This window comes from Neodiprion lecontei, chromosome 3 (assembly GCF_021901455.1).
Source record: "Neodiprion lecontei isolate iyNeoLeco1 chromosome 3, iyNeoLeco1.1, whole genome shotgun sequence".
Lineage (NCBI taxonomy): Eukaryota > Metazoa > Arthropoda > Insecta > Hymenoptera > Diprionidae > Neodiprion > Neodiprion lecontei.
Window position 1 is genome coordinate 31,164,223 of NC_060262.1, and position 20,363 is coordinate 31,184,585.

At 43.7% G+C, this 20,363-nt stretch overlaps 2 protein-coding genes across 6 annotated transcripts in view; both read left to right on the plus strand.

Annotated features, from left to right (window-relative positions):
- The first annotated feature begins 1,381 nt into the window (after nucleotides 1-1,381).
- On the plus strand, nucleotides 1,382-15,052 carry LOC107223740. Of its 4 annotated transcripts, none has more exons than XM_015663530.2 (5): nucleotides 1,382-1,504; nucleotides 6,039-6,111; nucleotides 9,359-9,698; nucleotides 9,769-9,928; nucleotides 10,002-15,052. In XM_015663530.2, exons 2-5 carry the CDS (start codon nucleotides 6,088-6,090, stop codon nucleotides 12,355-12,357), a joined length of 2,880 nt encoding a protein of 959 aa, XP_015519016.2. In that variant the 5' UTR covers nucleotides 1,382-1,504; nucleotides 6,039-6,087; the 3' UTR covers nucleotides 12,358-15,052. The 4 variants fall into 4 exon arrangements, with proteins under 4 accessions (XP_015519016.2, XP_015519014.2, XP_015519015.2 ...); XM_015663528.2 differs by having other exon boundaries at nucleotides 1,401-1,795; XM_015663529.2 differs by having other exon boundaries at nucleotides 1,402-1,526.
- Nucleotides 15,053-17,969: 2,917 nt separating this feature from the next.
- Nucleotides 17,970-20,363, plus strand: part of LOC107223742 (GTPase-activating Rap/Ran-GAP domain-like protein 3) — a 63,141-nt gene continuing 60,747 nt past the window's right edge. Inside the window, exon 1 of one of the 2 annotated variants that reach the window (XM_046735912.1) lies at nucleotides 17,970-18,563. In XM_046735912.1, the coding sequence (XP_046591868.1) occupies nucleotides 18,367-18,563 (197 nt within the window). In that variant the 5' untranslated portion in view covers nucleotides 17,970-18,366. The remainder of the gene's footprint in view (nucleotides 18,564-20,363) is intronic. The other variant, XM_046735922.1, reaches the window with a different exon arrangement.

Genomic DNA, 20,363 nt, shown 5'->3' on the forward strand with positions numbered 1-20,363 from the left:
AGGAGAAGTTCGTTGTTGGGAGATATAAATTCGAAAAACTGGTGATTTCGAAAAATGAACGACGGAGCCAGGAATCGAACCTGGCGTCTAGAGATGCTTGACCGGAGCCTTACTCCACTAAATTATTATTTAGTATTTGATATAAGCAATCGCTCAACCGTAGCGAGAGGCGACTGTTATAGATCAATTTCATCAAAAATTAAAAGCATTCCGATCGTTGTCAGTTAATTTTTATAGAATTTCTTTCAGTCGAAGTGAACGTATGCAATTATCGGCACTCCGCTACCGATTGCCTTGTGCGCAGAAAACACTTGAACATTCAGATTTGCATTGCGTGATGATTTCTTCCATAACAGTAAACTGGGACGGCTGAGTACACACGTTAAATTGAATTTCTTGACAGGCGGTAAATTTCAAAATTCTTACTCACTGAGAGATAATAACGCAATTCATGTAAAAAGCTTGTAACGAAATGAAAATAAGTCAGTACGAATAAAACGTAGCATCGGGTACCAGAAGCGGATACTTTCCTTGCCATAAATGGTTCTAGAGTTACATATTTCAATTGCTGAAAGAACTCATACGCGGTATAAGTGCACAAGGAGGTGATTTTCATACGGTATAATTACAGTGATTATTAGAAGTTTTTACAAATGAAATTAACAAGCAGCGAGTGTACGTATAACAGCTGTATTTATCAATAAAACCTGTTCATCGCTGTTCTTTCGTGCTCTTTAATAATTTTCACCATTTAGCATGCGATATTATGCATAATGGTTAATTACATAAACGCAGTATCTTGCTAAAGATGAGAAATCATTGACCATTGTGTAGAAACATCTACTTACACAAATATCAATCAAGTTTCTAGACAAGAAGTTTCGTCGAATCATCTTGTTCCGCTTAAGGTACTAATCGCTGTGCAATTATAAGTCTGCAGAAGCGTTGCATCTGTTGTGAATCGGCGGAAAAATCGGATGGTGAAATTGGAATGATCTTGGTTGATTGAAAGGTAGATCGAAAACGGTGGTAAAGTAGATGGAAAGTGTGGGGTAAAGAAAGTGATAAGAAACGTTGCAGAAAGGAGAGTGAGAAGAATCTACCGGGGAAGATGATCTGTGCTGTGTTTATTGAAAGAAAAAAAAAAGAGACCGCGGAAAGCGGGCACGGGCCTTAAGTGCATGCTTTACATGATGTACAATACCACAAGGCGACTACGCCGTTAAATATATTCCAAGAGAGAAAATGCGATTGTTGTTCAGGTGAGAGCAAAGAGAGAAGGAGGTAGTGGAAAAGAAACCGAACCGCAAAGGACGGAGACACTGGCCACTCCAGAGGAAGGTGGGGAGTCCATCACGACGGCGGTGAGGGAAACGCGGGGAAGTTTGGATCGGCAGCCTGCAGTTGCCGTCAGCCTCGCCTCCCAGTGAGCCAAGCTAGAGTAGCGAGGCTGCTTTGCCGATTCGATACTTTTTTTTATACTTTTCACAAACGAACAAAAACGGTGTGTGTTTCTACGTAATTTGGTCAGTTTCGCCTTAACCGATTCACCGCCTGATACGCATGTAACCTTGGTTAAATAACCCAGTAACAATCATCCGATTCAAGAACCAAGTCAACCGATTCATCCGATTCCGCAGTTGTCCGAACTACGCGCAACGCCTAACACCTAGAATATTCTTTGCCAACTAAACGCAAACACGCTGTAACGAGTAAAGGGTCTTTACCGAGTGATCAATGTGTGCGGAATAGTGCAGTCAGTGCCAGAGACCCTCGAGGAGACCGAGACGCTTGGGTAAGACTATTTCTCCGGATGCTGCACCGAGTCAGCCGTTGCTTTGCGTATACATTGTGCGAACGCGAGATGGCCGTTAGGAGTGCGACATCAAACTCTCCCATCCGATACCCGGAGTGAAGGCCGAATAAACAGACGGCGTACGTCACCTCCGTGTATACAGTATGCATAAATACGTCGTGATTCTGTACCGTGACCGAAGCTTCCAAGGTTTCCAATTTTTCCGATCTCTCTCGCGCTGCTCCGCACGCCACAATCGACATTCACGAAGTTGTAGCCACCTTTTATTACGATTATTTCAAGTGGGGCTTGTGTGCTTTTGTTATTTTTATTATCTCTCGACCAGGTTGCGTCACGATAATGTTTCGTCGTTGTTACCGCCGCGCTCGCATTCGCGTTGTACATCGTTTCTACGTCAGTTACATACACGTGCAACGCAAGATGCTAGCCATCCACGCTCCTGCCAGTTTACAAGTTTGCTCGATCCATTCGCACGGTGTGAAAGGATGATTTTTCTATTTATAGACCGATCATGGCCGAAAACGCACACAGGTACATACCTAGATCGAAAAGACCAACAACGGTGATGGTTGAACGAATGATAAGAGCCTCGGGAAGCCTTAGTTTACGCGAAAGAGCTTGTGGTACTCCAAATATCGCGTGCTCCTTACTCGTAACGAGGAACCGTATTTCCAGATGGTTTCGACGTCCCCGGAATAATTCTCCGAATGACGCGACCGCCATGTTGGTTCTCGCCCGAAATGACGTCATTGGTAGAGTCTTCGCCTCTCCGCGGGTCCGGTCCTCGTCCGTTCGCCACACGCCATCCCAGTCTCTTGACACGTAAGTGTGGTCAGCTCACGCATGTGTGCAAAGCGTAATATGCGCTGACTGGAAATACACGGAGGCTGCGTGCCTGGCTGTCGGTGTGTTGGGTACACCGTTCGTATCTACGAGTATATGGCGTGGCACAGGACACGAAGCAGTGAAAGTTAGCCTTTGCGCAACAATATCGACTCGGCCGGTCTTATTTGACGCCTGAAACGAAAAAGTTGGAGCGGCGGTCGGCGGTATGTACCACGTTTGTGTGGGCACACGCGTATAACAACATACTGTACGTTCCTGGACATCCTATAGTATGCATATAAGTTATAACGCCTATTATGATTATAACAACATAGATTCCTACACGCGGGTTGTCGAGCTGGAGAAAAATAACAGTCACTTTACGAAGTGAGATCGTACAGAGACAAGCGATGCAGCAAACAGCTTGAAGATCATGAGCCAAGATTATACGGTCGGATTTAACATTTCCAAGGTCATTTGCACAAACTGGAAAAAAGTGGATACGGTTTTGTGGGGAAGAAATATCAGCAACCTCACAATCTTAATCGTACTACTCTGGTCGAATAGACGTTAAACTAGAGGTTATACTGAATTCAACATTGGGTACTGGTGTCACTTCACAGAACGTAACACTTTACCAGGTGCAAAATGGAGGTAGTTGAAAAAAAGTGTGTAATACTTTTCCTAGCTTTACTATGCGTCAATTAAAACTGATGAAAGTTTCGTTAAACTCCAAACAGGTTGTACTTACCGCTGTGGAACCTGAACGGTTCTAGCTGTAACATTCATGAAGGCATATCGTTCGCAGTCTGCGCCAGCAACTCTGCGGCCTTCTTTCGAACGATCGGACCGCTAATAATTAGAGACTCCGTGGCGTAAAATATATAAGACTTGTTCCGTTCGCATCGATTAACCCATTTGTTGATTAGTTTGGAGAAAAAGTAGAAATAATTTATCAGTGCATAGAACTAATGGAAACCCTAATCGTGCCTGAAGGCAGCTAAAGCGGAATCATTTAACAGAAGCGAATGCTACGTCAAGTTTCCTCCGCAGAGCTCGATCGGAGAATCGACAAGCTGAAAAATTTCATTTAGTTCCACGAAGTATCAATTTTCTCGTCATCTCACTTCTCAGTTGCCATTCGGCAGTTGGGTTGCTGGGATCAAATTATCCAAGCTTCCGACGTCGCGTAAGACGTCGTGACAGTGTCGACGGTCAAGACAATCCGAGCGATTGATATCGACCGAAACGAATGCAAGGAAAAATTCACTTCGCGGAGCCGCAAGTACCGGAGACAAATCCTCGGGCCAAAATCAGCCGCGAATTTTCTTTGCATTCCCGCCTCCGTCATCCTCACAATCAGTGCTGTCGCAATCCGCGCGCTCTAGGAGGAACCAACGGTACCGATCGCCCTGGCTCTTGTGCCAGGTTACACTCGAGTGCGGAAGAACAACTGCATAGCGAACCTCACCGTCCTGAGAAAGCTTCATTCGAAACTACGGGATGTCCCAGTGCACTGATATGGCGGGGCTGGAGACGGGCAGAACGGGAACCGAAACCTTGCGGGAAAAGAGCATTGGAATTTGGTGTTTGTTTCGCGGAAATCGAGAGGTGCGACCAGGCAGTTGTCACAAGGGCAACAATGAGTGTTGAGTCACGCCGAGCCTTAGACTTCTCATTAATTTTTCAATAGCATCCGTTCTCCGCCCGAATTTTAAACTCACGACGTCAGTAAAGTGGGAAGAGAGAGAAGAGGGGCGATGCTTTAGCCCAGGCATGTCAAGAACGATTCAGCGCGCAGCGCCAACAGCCGTCACGTATTCCTCGTAAAATTATTCGAATTGGAATATCCATTATTCTTGTGTAAACAAGGCCGGTGGATGAGTCGTGAATTTCAATGGGATAATCGCGAATGGGTGAAAATTAAAAGGTGAATTCGGATGCCATGGATACGTCTGAAATTCGGCTAAAGAGAGCGTTTTCTTTTCGGAACAAGTTGTAGAAGGGGTCAGCGGTCTTTGCTCGAGTGCGTGAGGAGCGAGGCGTATGGCTCGGTACCTGAATAATGAACGGATGGAAGCATATACGAGACGGGAACAAAGAAGACATACGTGTTACACGATTTTCCAACAACGATCCTTGTTGACAATTCATAACGAGTCATGCATGGGACTTCTTCTTATTCTTCTTCTTCTCCTCTTCCTCCTCCTCATTCTTTCTCGTCGTTAGTAATAAAACTTCCTATCTGCGTCGATGTCGCATCTACTCTGCTGTGCGACGCGTTACGTGCTGCATGTTTTTAGAGCCGGAAATGTCGAAGGTCGTCTTCGTATCGCCGCGCGATGGCTTGTCTAGCTCATTGGTTCCGTCTTTAACAGGCCTGTAAGCTCTGTTCGTCGTGTCTTCCTGCAGTCGTCCTAATCGCTGGCCGACCAGTTAACTTACGTAATACTTGGAACCTAGGTGCGTTCTTGTACAAAAGCATTCGCGAGTCAACTTGCCAGACCTTTATTTATTCGGACAACGGGGCAGTCGAAAGACAGTAAATGTATCGTGACAGCAACACGTTCTGCGCCTTGTAGCACCGTTCAAGCTCCTCTCGGCGGCGTATTTATCACAGTTCTCGGCACAACAGCAACCCGCCATCGTGCACATTTGATCATGATTTATTTACTAATGATGTAAACGGAGTACAGAACCTGGGAGTGCTGAATAAGCACCCTGTTTTCAAATTTTAATAACGTTGATTACTTTTTCAGTAACCAATAAGTGATTCGTTACTCGGATTACGCGGTTTATGACTCTTTTTGCAAATGAGAAACCTAATTGGAAGAATATTCTAACAGCAGTTGCAAATTATTACTAGTCAAACTGAAAGAACGAATACCTATGAGTTGTAATTGATTTAGTTTTCGGGTTTACCCATTTGATGTCATTGTTTTTCGTAGTACTTTTGAACGTGTACCGAAAATGAAAGCCATGAATAAACATCCTATCCAACCAAGTGCAGTTAATTGGATGTGCGATCACTAAAAATTTGAATTTCGTAGTATTGATGCGTATACTAAAATTTCCATCATCATTCTTCACGAAAATAATTTTAAGTTTACAATTAGACAAGAACACGATAATTTTTCTTTTCAACACAATCCAATTGATTCTTGTTACGATTACGAAGTGCATTGCCAGAAGCTTTTTTTAATGAATACAAAACCCTTTATAGAATTTTGAATACAGCGTATAGATTTTGTTCATTATGTTCGGACAACAACGTGTAAAGTATAGGTGGTAAAAATAAATATCCATAATAAAACAATCACACTCCATATGGAATTTTTATGCGTGTACAAGTTTGATAAAATTCATAATGTTTTCACGATTAAAAATTCTTTTGCAGAACTTCCAGCCATGGGACGGCGATGAGACATTAATTTACCTGGAACAAGATGGGTCATCGTTACGTGACCAAGGTAATAAAACAACATATTTGTCACGAGTATGATATTCGATACTAAGAAATATTATGATCACAAATAAAATGCAAATGCATTGCATTGTTGATAATGTTGATACATCATCTTGCCGACGAAACTAGCTAGAATGGGTAGTGTAACGGTGTCTGGTGCACCGGAGCATGTACCGTGAAGAAGAGGCGAGCGAAAATCCCATTGTTAAAAATGGACGAAATTTTCATCCGAACGTTCTCTGAGCGCTCGTCAAACTTTCAAACATCTATACGGTGAAGACGAATGGAGTTAGGATTAATCCCCCCCCCCCCCCTGTGAACTCGACTCCTCTTTGTACCTACGCAATCTCCCTGAGTGAGCGATGTTAATATCCTTCGAGGAACTGAACACCACCGAAAGGTTCCCCGAAGCAAAAGGAAATCTCGAGGGATGTACGCCGACGTGAATGCATTGTTTCAAAGTTGGCAGACACACTCGAAAGTCGTCGAGGAGACGACCGTTTCTTACACAACGCTTTGCAGCCTTGCTCTACATACTTCACTGACTGACTGACTGGATTCTGCAGTTAAGTTTCACGTTTCGCGTTTCGCGTACGTCAATACGGCAGGAATCTAAGCTCTGTACACACTTGGCGCCATTCCGTATTCGATCACGTACTCCAGCTCACATTTGCCTAACCCAGTGGTTACGCATCTTGGGACTCGGCAAAAAGTACTAACAACATCTTCCGACGTGGATCCACCATTATGTTAAATTGAAAATCGAATTACCGTTGTACATTTCACGGCGTGGTGCGCCTCTGCAAATTATTATCCCGGCAATCTCGCAGTCGTCATTAATTGTAAGTCACGAATCATCCGTATGTTTTCAATCTGGACACTTAAGCTCCGATCTCTGCCCACACGTTTTTCATCGAGTCTGACATCATCGTCCAGTTCCTGCACCTACACATACCAATACGCTGCAAACAGTTAACGCCATTCACAGTATATACGTATATTATACGCACGCATTTACAGATCAGTGAGAGGCTGCGCGAGGTCTAAGCTTTACCGCGAATGCTTGATTAAGCGACCGTATCCCGTTAGTGATTTAAACTTAAAAAAAAAAAGAAAAAAAAACATGCTATCGAACGATTCAGACTCGATGAACGAAGAGTTAAATTATCACTTACCAGTTTGGAGGTCATTTGAAATACAGTTCTACCTCCACCAATCGTGCTGAATTTTCCTATTTAATTTAATTAAAACTTACCCGCCGGGACATGCTGCTTTCGTATCATGTGTTTTACGCAGAGATACATTCAACTAGGGCAAAAATATGTTCGTGGAACTTGCTCAGATCGTATCTTTCCTCCATAACCGGATTGTCCAAGGTCGGAGACTGTTCACGCAAAAATACCGTAGAATTTTTGCGACCCGTAGCTCGGATTCTGCTGGCGAATTGGCGATCCCCCGTTTAACGTGAATGACGTTACTTACCGATGACAGTGAATCCCGACGGAGAGCCCTCGCTGGACTTTGCTCCCGACGGACAAAATAACTGCACAAAAAAGGGCCACTGGCTCGATGAACGTCGTAGGAATTCACGATGGCGAATCCTACCTTCGTGGGAAATATCAATCCTTACAGACGACGGACAAGTCTCCGCCGTCTTTTTGTTCAAAGTGCTCAAAGATATCGAATAGGTAGTGCAAGTGCTAAAAACAGTGGCAGAAGAGAGAAAAATAGCGAGAGAGTGAGGTAGAATCTGATACGCGGTATAGGGACACTTTACGCTTGACGAAAGATCGTCAAGGTGATTGTAGCCGTGGGTGTAGTTAAGCATGGTTCGAAGAATGGGCGAACAAAAGAAAATGGGGACGGGATTCCTTGGAGAGGATGCCATGGATTTTCTCCGAAAGAGTGAACTTCAACAAAGTCAAGGATGTCCTTTCAAATTTTGATATAAACAATCGAGAATAGTTTAGTTTCACCTAGTTAAAAGAGGTATTAAAATCGATTGTCTTCGTAGTGAGCTGCGCGGTTTGCGAAGATCGATTTACACGTGTATTTATGAAAATTTTTGCTATGCGCATTACAAAAAGATAATGAAAAGTTCTCATGAAATTTTTATTATTTACAGCCTGACATAATTTACAAGTTTGTCGATTCTACAGATCTTTTCACTGCTGTCGTAATTGTTACGATAAGGTTAGACTAACGCTGTTCAATACATTTTAATCAAAGGGATTGAGTTCGTTCTGCGGGGTGGAAAGTAGTCGCCCACAAGTAACCTTGAGAACAAGGACGTTTAATTTTAGTCACACTAATAATATAGCATCACATTTTACATCAGTATGCGATTCTGAGTACATCCGTGGTGGTTAAATTGTGAACTTTGAGATTTTAGGAAATTGGTAATTTCTACAAAACCAAATTCATTTTCAGATGTAACCACTTACATAAAGCTTGACGTATAGTAACATACTATTCGGCAAAAAACGCACCGTCTCTTGCTAACCAGGTCGTACTATTGATTTTTGTTTTTTACACAAATTCGGCACTACTGGATTCGCTGAATTTCACGTCAAACTTTTCAGCACTTTGAAACGCTGAAAGTTCTCGCTTCTTTTTCGTTTTCCATTCGTGCGAACGTGAAGCGAGTTCAACCAGTACATTGGAATGCAGGCTCCTTGCAGACTGTCCAACGCGCATTGTCCTTGGGCAGCTTATAGCCGCGTACGTGGACTGATCGTATATTCTCAATCACTGCTGGTGAAAGTGATTGTGAAGTCTAAAGGCAGTGATCCATTTTGGGCCTTGCTTGGCGCAATTGGTTTCATCAATTGATTAAGATTGGTTGACACGTTGGAATCACGATCTTTGCAAATTATGCGAAACTGGCCTTAGCGTGCGCTAGTTAGAATATCAGTATTTTCCCACCGGAACAACTTTCGCTGGACTCTAACTGGGAAAATCTTATTTGTGCCGTTGGCGCGTAACGTAACGATCGTATTACTATCTACTCGTAGCCGGTTGCAAATTACATATAGTTCTCCATGTCTATGGTACACTGTACTGGGATCTTGCATCTAGGCATAACTTTGTCAATCAAACCGAAAACCATCAAATTGGACTTGAAAATCAATAATTACGATTAAGCTTAAGAAACATTTGATATCATCCAATTGGGGATTTTTGTCGCATATGTTTTGAGCTTTAGTAAAACATTTACAATTGAAGTTTATTTTATTTTTTATCATTTTCAGATGACGCTGTACCTGCTGATCCCCGTGTTCGGGGCGTTATTCACGCAGGTGTTGGCTCAGAGCAACTATGCTTCCCAGGCAAACAGCATCGAGTACCAGCCAGGACTCCCGCCTAGTACCGTTCTGGACGGCAAAGTCACAAAATTGGATGATATTTCTTCAGACATATCCCTAAATCGTACTAAAGCTCATCTGAACTGTGCTCAAGGCAGCATGGAAGTCGAGCTAAAATTCAATGAAGCATTTTACGGTGTAGCTTACGCTGACTTTGATCGCAACAGTGCCTGTATGGCTAGAGGAAACGGCGCTAATTTTACAAAATTAGAATTGCCACTTAAAGGTGCGTATTGCTACCCACTTGAGGCATCTTTGAGCTCAAGAACATAATAATCGACATTTTTTCAACATAGGCTGTGGCACGGTCCAGGATCCCCAGCGTGTTTTCACTAATAACATCGTGGTGCGATTCCATCCTGGTCTCGAAATGGAAGGTGACGAGGTTATCACCATTGTTTGCAGATATCCTCCTCCAGTGGTAATAGTACCACCGATAACGCAGCGTATAAGAACGTGAGTGAATATTGTATTAAAAAGTATCGGCTGGGATGGGAATTGTCAATAACCATTATCGGTATAATTACAGCGATGAACCAGCCGTAGTTCCTGTCCTGCCAGCACCACTCCAGGGATTCCAAATCCTTCTGATTATCTGCGCAATCCTGTTCCTCACGCTTCTACTTATTGGCTTGGGCTGTTCGTACATGTGCCTGAAGCGAAGAAACGTTCGCGTTATTCACCGGCATCCGTTCAGCACCGGATCCGGTTCTGAAATAACAAAAATGTCGACATCATCCCTCAGCAATTTGTCCATGATTGAGGGTCTCAAGATACCCAGGGCTCACGCGCTCCTTCACGCAGCTCCGTCATCCTCCGGAAGCGAGACCAATCTCGTCATCGACCATTCAGACACCCTTCCTAGCGACTATCCGAGTGAGAGCCATTCGGAAGTTGACGAAGAACGCTCCTTACCGGTCTCCTCCGCTGGATCCTACGATAACAAAGCTTTCATGCACCAGCAGCAGGCCGAGATTCGCACACCGAGTTCGCTCTATTCGGAATCGGTGGCGGACGCGGAGACCTCGGCAATGACGGCCGCCAATGCATCCAGAATCGCAGTTCCTCGACACCCCGTCGCTCTTCCAATAGAACCCAAATTCGACGTGCAAATGAGAGTGAAGAGAGCGCCACCTCCGCCACCTAGTCCGTTGCCGTCCGAGTCCGACGCAAGCATTGCCCTCGAAAGAAACTTGACGACAATTTTGGAAAGAGAGGAGTCCGCCAGATCGATGGAAAGTCCCGTCCCACCTGCACCTCAGATGACCTCGTTCTCGTACGTTCCCGAATTGCACTATCCTCCGAACGCCACCATATCCAGACAGCAAACACCGCCTGTGTACTCGAGGATTCTAAGGAAGCAGGCCGAGAGAGAGGCGATGGAACCACCGATGGCTATTCATCGTCCGAGGTCATTGACCTCGTTGAATACGGAGTTGACGGATACTCACTCCCTCACCGAAGTTACCGACAATACTCACGCTAGATACAAGGTCGCCAGCATTCTTGCACCGACGCCACCGCCTCCGCCATCCATTGGGCCGAGCACGCACACGACTGTTTTGCACCACGAACTACCCGCCGAACGAGTTGAGCCTCTCGTCGAGCCTGTGGTAGCTCAGAGGCGCCCGGAAATTACGACGCACGAGGTCGACGACGTCTTCCTGAGAACTGTAACGGAGAAGCGGACCATAGAGGACATTGAACGTCACAGACGGCAAGTGACCGAGTACCATGCGAGGCCGCAAGTCCTTCCGGACCCGAAGTGGGACGTGACCATTCGAAACTATCCGACGGAGGAGCTTCCACCACCCCCTCCCGAGTGGGAGAATTTCTCTGACATAAGCTCAGCGTCTAATCTTACCATCACAAACGAACCAACGCCTCACGAACCGGAACCCGAGCTGCTCGATATGGTCGATACGAACATAGAGCCGACGTACACACCCAGGGTGGAGATGCCGTCCAGAATGATGGACGAAGATCCGGTTCCAAATTGGAGCGTCCTGATACGCGTACTGGAACCGCAACACGCGGCGGAATTGACGGAAGAGGAACGCGTCAAGTGGCGAGAGATAATCACCACGGAAAGCACCCTCCGCACTCTCCTTACCGAGGCTGTGGTAAAGGAGGATTACGAGCTGATCAGAAAGGACGTGCGATACACGAATCTATTCTCATCGGAGAAGTGGGACGTGATAATCAGGATCCTCAGCCCTCCGTCTTCGGCTCCGCCCGGAAAAAGTGGGCAGCGTTACAAGCGCGGAAAGGGTTCCGAGTGGGACACCAGATCTCGAAGGTCGTCCCTACCGACGCTCTACGAGTACGAGAGTGACGGCGGCAGCTCCGTCAGGACGCTGACCCAGGACCAGCGGCAAGGAGCAGGCGCTCCTCTTCCTCCTGGTCGCTACAGACGCTTGAGCTCGACAACTCGGGGAGGCAGCGAAGCCGATCTCAGATCCATGTCGGAGATGACAGTCAGGGACTTCGCCAGAGCGGATCGCGATGATCTGACCAGTCTAAGCTCTTACGAAGGCGAGTCTCTCGTCAGGTCGTTGAGCCAGCCGAGTCTTGCCAGGTCCGGTTCTGAGTTCACAGAACACTGGGGGGTTCCCAGAGGGACTTGGGGCGGCGAGGACGGTGTCAGTTCCACGGAAACGACACCGCAACCCGTGAGGCGGATGCCCTATCAGCAGCACCACCAGCAGGTGACCTCTTCCGTCTTCAGCAACGCTCAACAGGGCGCGATCACTGCCAGCGGAGCACCGGGGACGCAGGGAATGGTCTTCAGGGAGGCCAGGTACTCTGAGACCGTTCGAGAAACCCAGCAACAGGGAAGTTCCAGTTGGTTCCATGACGACTCGGAACCGGAAATGCAGATCTGAGGATCTTTATGATTACGAAATTAGGGAGGAAGTGATACAGATGCCTAATGATGACGCAGCGTCGTCTCATAGTCCAAAATCAAAATAGATTATCGAAGGGACTTCTCCGAAAAATTCACGTAGGTGCGCGATTTTCTTTTAACAATATCGAAAAAACGCACTTGGCGGAAGTAACGATTCAATTCTAAATATACGTGTATTATCGGCAAAACCCTAAATCCGGTGAAACAATTGTGATACTGTTTTTTCGGCATAACCAATTTCACCTTGTTGCATCAGAAATTCTAAGGGATCGGATTAATCTTAAAAATCATAGTATTCCAGTTTATAAAACGATTGGAATTATATCGCTTTCTGAAGAGACCAATTTTCATATATTAGGCTTCATCTTTGAATACATCTACTTACAATTCGCGAACAAAATATAATTTTATTCCATTTCACAAATCGAGAGGCTTGTGTTTGTTGTGATAGATATTTCGTCTCAACTTTAAATTGGAAAATATTACTTTTGATTCGATTTTTTCATAATGCGATAGGGATATAACCATAAAAAAAGAAGAATAATTAATTATGCAAAATCTACACCGTCACCGGTTGTAACTATTTTTGTCGTACAGTGTATGAACTATCATTGAATTGGTCAGACCAGTTTTAACGGATTTTGGGGTATGAAGACCAGTATGCACGTAGTTATATTTATGCGGGGACTGACGGCACTCCTTAAAGAAGAACGTACGAACTTGGCGTGTTTATCGTGTGTGCTGAATTTGTTCTATCTCTATCAAACGTTCCACGAATCCATAAAATGACGTACTGTTACTAGTAGCGTAGAAACGATTTGAGATTCGCAACGGCCAAGTCACAACTATACTAGAAAGATAAGACACGCACGAGGGTAGCTAGCAACTTATAATTTCGTTCAACTGTTTGAAAGTTTAATTGAAAATCCCTCGGCTGTGTCCGCGTTCGTTTTTTGACCGTTGGTCCCTTCCGTTTGTACTTCCGCTTTCATCCCTTGGAATATCGGATCACAGTAAGAGACCCTGCTGAAATTCCCGTTGAACCTCGCCGGTTATTCGGATGCGAATACCGCCTTCCAGGTACGAGACCTGTCGCCAGGGTCAGGACAACGGGTCTTCTTTAAAGCTACACTGCCAGACCGAACTTCTGAGCTTCCCAGGCGTAAATTAATGCTCGCTCACGTAGGATCGTCATTGTTATGTTAATCGCTCGAGCTCGACAGATCAGCTGACTTGCTAACGGACTTGAAAACTCGTCGGTACATTTTCTCGGCATTCGCCGAGCCTGGCGCTCCTACATCGCGGCTCGACATAACCATTAACATTCAAATCTTTTTTTTTATTCTCGTAGGTATATAGACATTGCCCTCGCTAAGTTGGAGAGATTTCGAACTCCCATTATTAACGGGGATTAATCCGTCCTGCGGTTCACCAAGTCTTGCCGCGAAAGTCATTAAAACGATACGTTTAAATTAGCATTATAATTACAAAGTTCACGGCTGGAGCGAGACTCTCGTCAACTAATCTACCTTATACGTTCTATCGAGGAAAGGGATTTTCGTAGCACCGCTCGCAAACGACAAGCCAGGCTTTACACTAGCTACTCGCGTTTTCCCCGGTTTAATCTTTCTAACCTCTGTCTCTCTTTACTTACTTTTCAATTTTCATTTTAAACAATTCTTGAGGGTGCGAGTGGGACTGTAGAGTTTGGCTGGAAATGTTTTTAAACTAATAGGATTAACAGGACAATAATTTTATGCGTAACTCAGACTTAGCTTCCTAACAGGAAGGTCAGACAGATTTTGAAAGTCTCCAATTACGATGAGAGTAAAATGAACCCGACTTACCGAAGCTTGGCCACTTTCGAAACTTGACTGACCGTATTCCCTTGCGATCGCTAGTGATAATAGGATTAGGTAAAAAGTGGTGCTGGGTCTACGCTTAACGATTAGTTAAACTACGATAAATTCTATACCATTCGTATACATAAAGACACATGTACGTACCGACCTACCGTATTCAAACTTTATACCTACCAGTAGATAATGTACGCATACTGCAAATAGATACATGTATATGTGTATGTATGTATGTATTCCACTGATACATGTAGTTTGAACAGATAAATGCAAATATTGATAAAAGTGTCAAAAAAATAATATACAAATATATAATATTGTAACACGTTATACGAATCTAACGAGAATCAAAAAAAAAAAAGAAACCTATTTTGTAACTTGGATGAAAATATTTCGAATGTCTTTGTAAAAGGGTCGTTGCACGTTATAATTAGTACACATACGTTTCTCGCCAGTTTATGCATTTCAACGAATCGTTATTTCGACAATCCTGCTCAATATACAAAGTTATACATAACCAACTGCCAGCCAACCAGATATGCAAAAACTATGCCCCTTTTTACAGAGAGTCGTTCTATTGTCGACATATATTTTTAGCCATTTAAATTTAGTTACTTTAGTAAGGTGCTACTCTGTATATACACTGACTCAATGTGAAGAAAAAATTCGTCCCTACAATTCGACATATCTTTAAAAAGTAATACGAGGGAAATTACGTTGCGAGGCGTATGGTTTTATTTCTAATAAATTGTAAAACACTCGTTGTAAATTTTCACTAATTCTTTGAAATAAAATGTAATGATGCTTCTACTATTTTTAGGTAAATCCATCTCGAACTGCCGAGTAATCTTCTTCCAATTACGCTTGCACTCTTTAGTCGCATCAGTTTAAATTACACTCGATCGCTGTAAAAGTTTCACTGAAAGTTGCGAGGACTGTACAGATAAGCTTCAGTTGGAGAACCGCTCGTAAGCCACCTTCGACGGACTCAATAAAATAAACGAGATCGCAGGTGATCGGAAGAGGGTCAGATAAACCGATCAATTTTTTATTACGTTATAAGAAGAGTGCGCATCACAATAACAACGCTGCACGGCGTAAGAATATGATACAGATGGAATGGAATAATCAATAGCAGAATGGAGGTAGTGGCATTTAATTATAATCATTCACACACCGCAAATCCATAACCAAAGAATGAACAAAGCTGCGATAAATCAGCTGTAATTCTGTGCAATGGGTAAATCGTATAGATTCATGGATTCGAACGTTTCCAATTAACCCCAGCTGTTCTCTTTGTTCGTTTTTATCGATTTACTGAGCGTGCAGAAATAAGCCAGCTCGCCTAATCCCCGGTGTATCCGGGCTGCTGGGCTCGACGTCGGCTATCTTAACGTGGACCATTGTATTCTATGCAGAGTTTTTTTTTTCAGCTCCGAGTGAGGCTAAAAAACGTGACATGTTTTTTCGTGGTAAAAGGGTATCGGGGGTCCTTTATGATAAACTTGAGGGATTGCTATTGCTTCACGGTATCAAGTAGTAGAATAACGCCAGCGAGACCCTCGATCTTTTCACGCCCACAGCTCTTCGGCACATTAAAGGTATCAAAGACCGAATATAATTAACGAACCACGATAGCTCCAGCGGTTTATCATTCTTCAGGGGCAGCGTGGTCAATCCTATTCTCCAGCTTCATTTGTCTCACTTGAAAAGTATTCTACGGCCGTACCCACATTTATCATCCCCTTCAGATGCCTGAAGCATCCTACAGAATGTAGCGCGTGTACGCTCGGACGGAATGTGTTTGATTATTCACATTATGAAATTATGTGCTTTTCATTTACACTGGTAGATCGCAAGCTACATAGTAAATTATAACGAATAAAAGGTTCTGATGATTAATATTGGTCAGAGGGTCGCACAGAATTTGGGGTGCAAATTAAAAAGAAGGAATTCAATTTTGTACAATAGCATACTTCAGTATCTGGTGAATTCTGCGAATACTTTAAAATGCGAAAACAATCAGCCTTTGAGTGTGGGAAAATTCTGAAAAGTCGACTTGACGGGCCAGACGATATTTTCGTAGATTTGACATATAATATATATGTACATCTAGATAAGCTTCTTGTCGTAGTTATTTTGTAGGTCATTGACTATTTTCATTTTTTACCGCAACCGACGAAACAGTTCCGTGTACAAAGTGAAAAGGTACTTTGTAGCTTTACTTCGAAAATTCAGTACGTATTGCTATTATTTTTTATCATCATCACGAGGACTACATTTAACTGTGACTGCCGCGATAATTTGATATTAGTGTTACAGTAAATTGATGTTAAGGACTCATTCGCCTAAAAACATGTGATTACCCAATTAACAAATAAATTCAACGTTGCAATAACTAGGAAATATAGTGCCGTCAATTATAATTACACTAAATAGTTACTTGTAATTCCGATAATATTTAAACCAAAGCCGTAACAATACCCGTTTTATTATAATTTTCTCCCAACTGTAAGAAATCAAATTTTTCTCAGTACAGGTTAATCATCTCGCAAAGTTGATGAAAGAAAACATCGTATATTATACCTTTGAACAGGTACCCTGAAATGTAACGCGGATTCACCAGAGTAACTTATAAACGCGTCAAAACGTTGCAAGTATTATAGAATGTAATCGGACAAACGACCCTCCATCAATTTCTTACCCTGGTCAATGTGAAAACCGCACGACGTTCAACGTTTTGCTCCTTTCTCTCGAGTGACAAAATTTATCCGAAATGGATGGCTGTTACGCGGTGAACTTTACTACCCGACACAAACAGACGGGGTGCAGGAATGAATATCGTACCTACGTGCGGTGAATCATACCAGCTGCTACGGTACACGGGTCACCTATGAGAAGGTACAGAAAAAGCGCTCCATCACTGACAACGGAAGAGCGAAGGATAGAAATTAAAAAATCGCACAAAGCAGCAAAGATAGTGCGCCTCTGCCCTCGGGCACGGCCATTTCGCTGACACCCCTCGCTCTCAATTAAGCTACTTAATTAGAGACTTGATGGGCGCTTCATCGGGAATTCTTATAACTCGGTGTGCATAAAATTGTCTTGATTAGAGTTTGAAAAACTCGTTCGGTTATCAGCACGGCGTCTAGACGGTGGATTATTCAGAATACCCTGCACACCACGGGGTTCCAAATTTCTCAAATTAACCCGTCCGAGCGGCGACGTGCGCCGCACACCGAAGCTACAAGATTCCCGGACCGAGTGTCGTTGAAGAGATTAACGCGACGCTTACACGGCACTTTGTCCAGTTTGAGACAGACTCTTCCGATGTCTGGTGAGTCTCGTGAAGCTGTTTCCGCGTCACGTCGTGCCCAATTCCTAATAGTTCGATCGATCCTCGCGGGTGTTTGTCACTGGCGCGTCCTTGACGAAGCCGAGCAACGCCAGGATCACATATCCTAATCAGGATTCTATGATTCATTTGCAGGGTAAACGGCACGTGGCGCTTCACGGGAGAGCCGCCCGGAATTTTGCGTCGATAGCCGCCCCTCCTGATCACCCCCCAGGAATAGCTAAATTTCGGATAGCGACGGGGACAAAAGTTTGCCAGCTCCAGCAGACGCGGCCAAAGTTACAGTCAGACTGGCGCCAGCCCTCTGCCAACACAGCCAGACGTCGCCCACGTCGTCGAGGAAGTGTGGCGAACGTCGTCGCGACCAGAACACCAGTTCCCCTCGCATTTGTGCGCCGAAGCTTCACTGTGCGGGAAGCACTCGTGCGAAAATTTCCGGGCTAACTGGTCGAGAAGATTTGCGTCTCCCTGTGTTTTCGACTCTTTATCGTTATTGTGCAGTCGCAACTGTCGAACCAGACGTGTGATTACTCATTCGATCAACGCGCTCGCGCTCCGGGTTGAGATCGAAGTTCGAACAGTACATCATCGTTGGTCCCCGCAACGACGAAATGCGGGATCATCATGCCCACGTGCTATTCGCGAGAACGGTGATAATGCGATTCATCGTTTTTGAGCTTTACATCTCCCAGAGAAACTTTACAAACAATTTGAGTATTTTTGTGGCGAAGTGAAAGCTGCATCGCCGCGTTTTTTACGGATCTGAAAGAAGATGGACGGCGCTCGATTACGACGAAGACGTCTACGAGCACAACGCACTCTTGGCGACGATGCTTCTTCCAATTTACCATGTGCCAGAGAATCATCGGGTTCAGTCAAAGAACCGAGTTCCACGAGACGGTCAGCTGGATGGGAAGAACTCATCAGAATCAGCCTGAAGACGTTTGTCGTTGACCTGGACTCGTGTGTGTGAGTAATTCTCTGATGAATCTCTTTACAAAGAATCATATCTGACAAACATCTCGAAATATAGCAAAAATCTATAATGCCGGGGCACTGGCAGGATTCTGACATTTCGAGTTTTGCCAAGGGCGCACATTTATCCGGCGAATCCAAAAACGAGTCAAACTTTGGATTATTTGTCCTCATAACCTATGGATGAAAATGAACTGATTTTTTATTTTTTTTTTCTTGCCTATACGTATGAATATTTTGAGCGTGAAATTTATGAAAACAAAAACAAAGGAACCGCTGGAAAAACGTTTTTCTTTTATCCCGTGTAGCGTTGGACACTCTCCGGTCTCAACGATCTATCTGAAAGAAAGAAACAGAAACGAGTTATTTAAATCAATAGATTTCACGAGTCGTTGACGATCGCCAAGTTTTTTTTATTATTATTTTCACGAACTGGTGACCAATTAAAATTTAAATACGAAAAGTTCCTGAAGGATTTCGCGGTTTTGTGGAATTTTTGGAAAAATAAAAGTTGATTTTACAAAAGTAAGATCGTTAACGACTTTTTAGTATGTCTCCGCGTATTTTGTGTAAATTTTAAAAAGATCTATAAAGCGCTTCTCGAAATATCGTGTCGAAAAAAACGCGTTTGAAGTTTTGAGTGTGGTTCTGCTATTGTTGCGAGGGTAAAGAGCGAAAATTTTCAACTTCACCTTTGGTCCTAAATTCCATGGCTCTCTGTAACAATGGCAATTTCATGAGAGGTCGATTTCCGTTGCCTGCGAGTAATTCTTTTTGCAATTTCCAGCGCTCGAGCACGTTTCATACAAAATGTCGTAACTATGTCAATTTTATAGATATCAATATGAAATTTGCAGGAAACATTTTCAAGACATGAAACTTTCAGACGGAGTAGCTAAAAATCGAGTATTCAAACCTCCCCAGGTAGATGAGCCTCTTTAAGTGAAGCCGCTATCACATCTGTTTTTTATTTTTTTTTATTTTTACCTTTCTATTTGATAATGCGATGCAACGTCATCGGCGATTTTTTTAAAATTATAACCACGATCGGTTTATACTTACCGACTTTGTCTAATACAACTAATCGGGATGTGTTTGACTTTCAATACATGGTTTCGCAGTCTAGTGGGTTGATGCATTGTTTGAAAATAAATGTCTTCTAAAATTAGGCTCAAACCCCAAAAACCGCTTATCCCTGTTTCGAGTCGTCAAAATAATTCGCGACGAACATTCGGCCCAAGGGCATGTTCGTGACAAGTGCCGCTCGATGAGGAGCCGGCCCCTCAAAGAGCGTCGTGAACATTAAACGCCGGAAGTCATCCACCCTTATTCCATCAAGAGTATGATAAGGCTCGAAGTGGCAAGCGCCATTACAAACACGTCGCAGTTGGATGCCTTTTATACACATGCGCCTGCATTAATATTCTGAAGCAAAAAATTAAATTCACCCGTTTACTTGCTTTGTACAGTAAAATGCATTAACGGAATTCCTGATTTATAAATTTCACCTTCGCGCTAAATCGCAAGGATCAATCTGTATCTAATTCAAAACATGTATATCTGTTCAGGCTGTTCTACAAAATGAGATATTCAATCAGCATACTTTGCATGAATGGGTGAATTGACAACCAAGCCGACGAATAAGGATTCGCCAGTAATTGTAATTTCTCATTTGTCACAGATAGCGTTTGGTGGTACATTGCCAGGGTTGACTGGTAACAATGTTTAGGAAAGGGCGGTTAATCTACGATACATCCTTAGTCGTCGGAAGTCAACAATTCTCAACACCGCAAT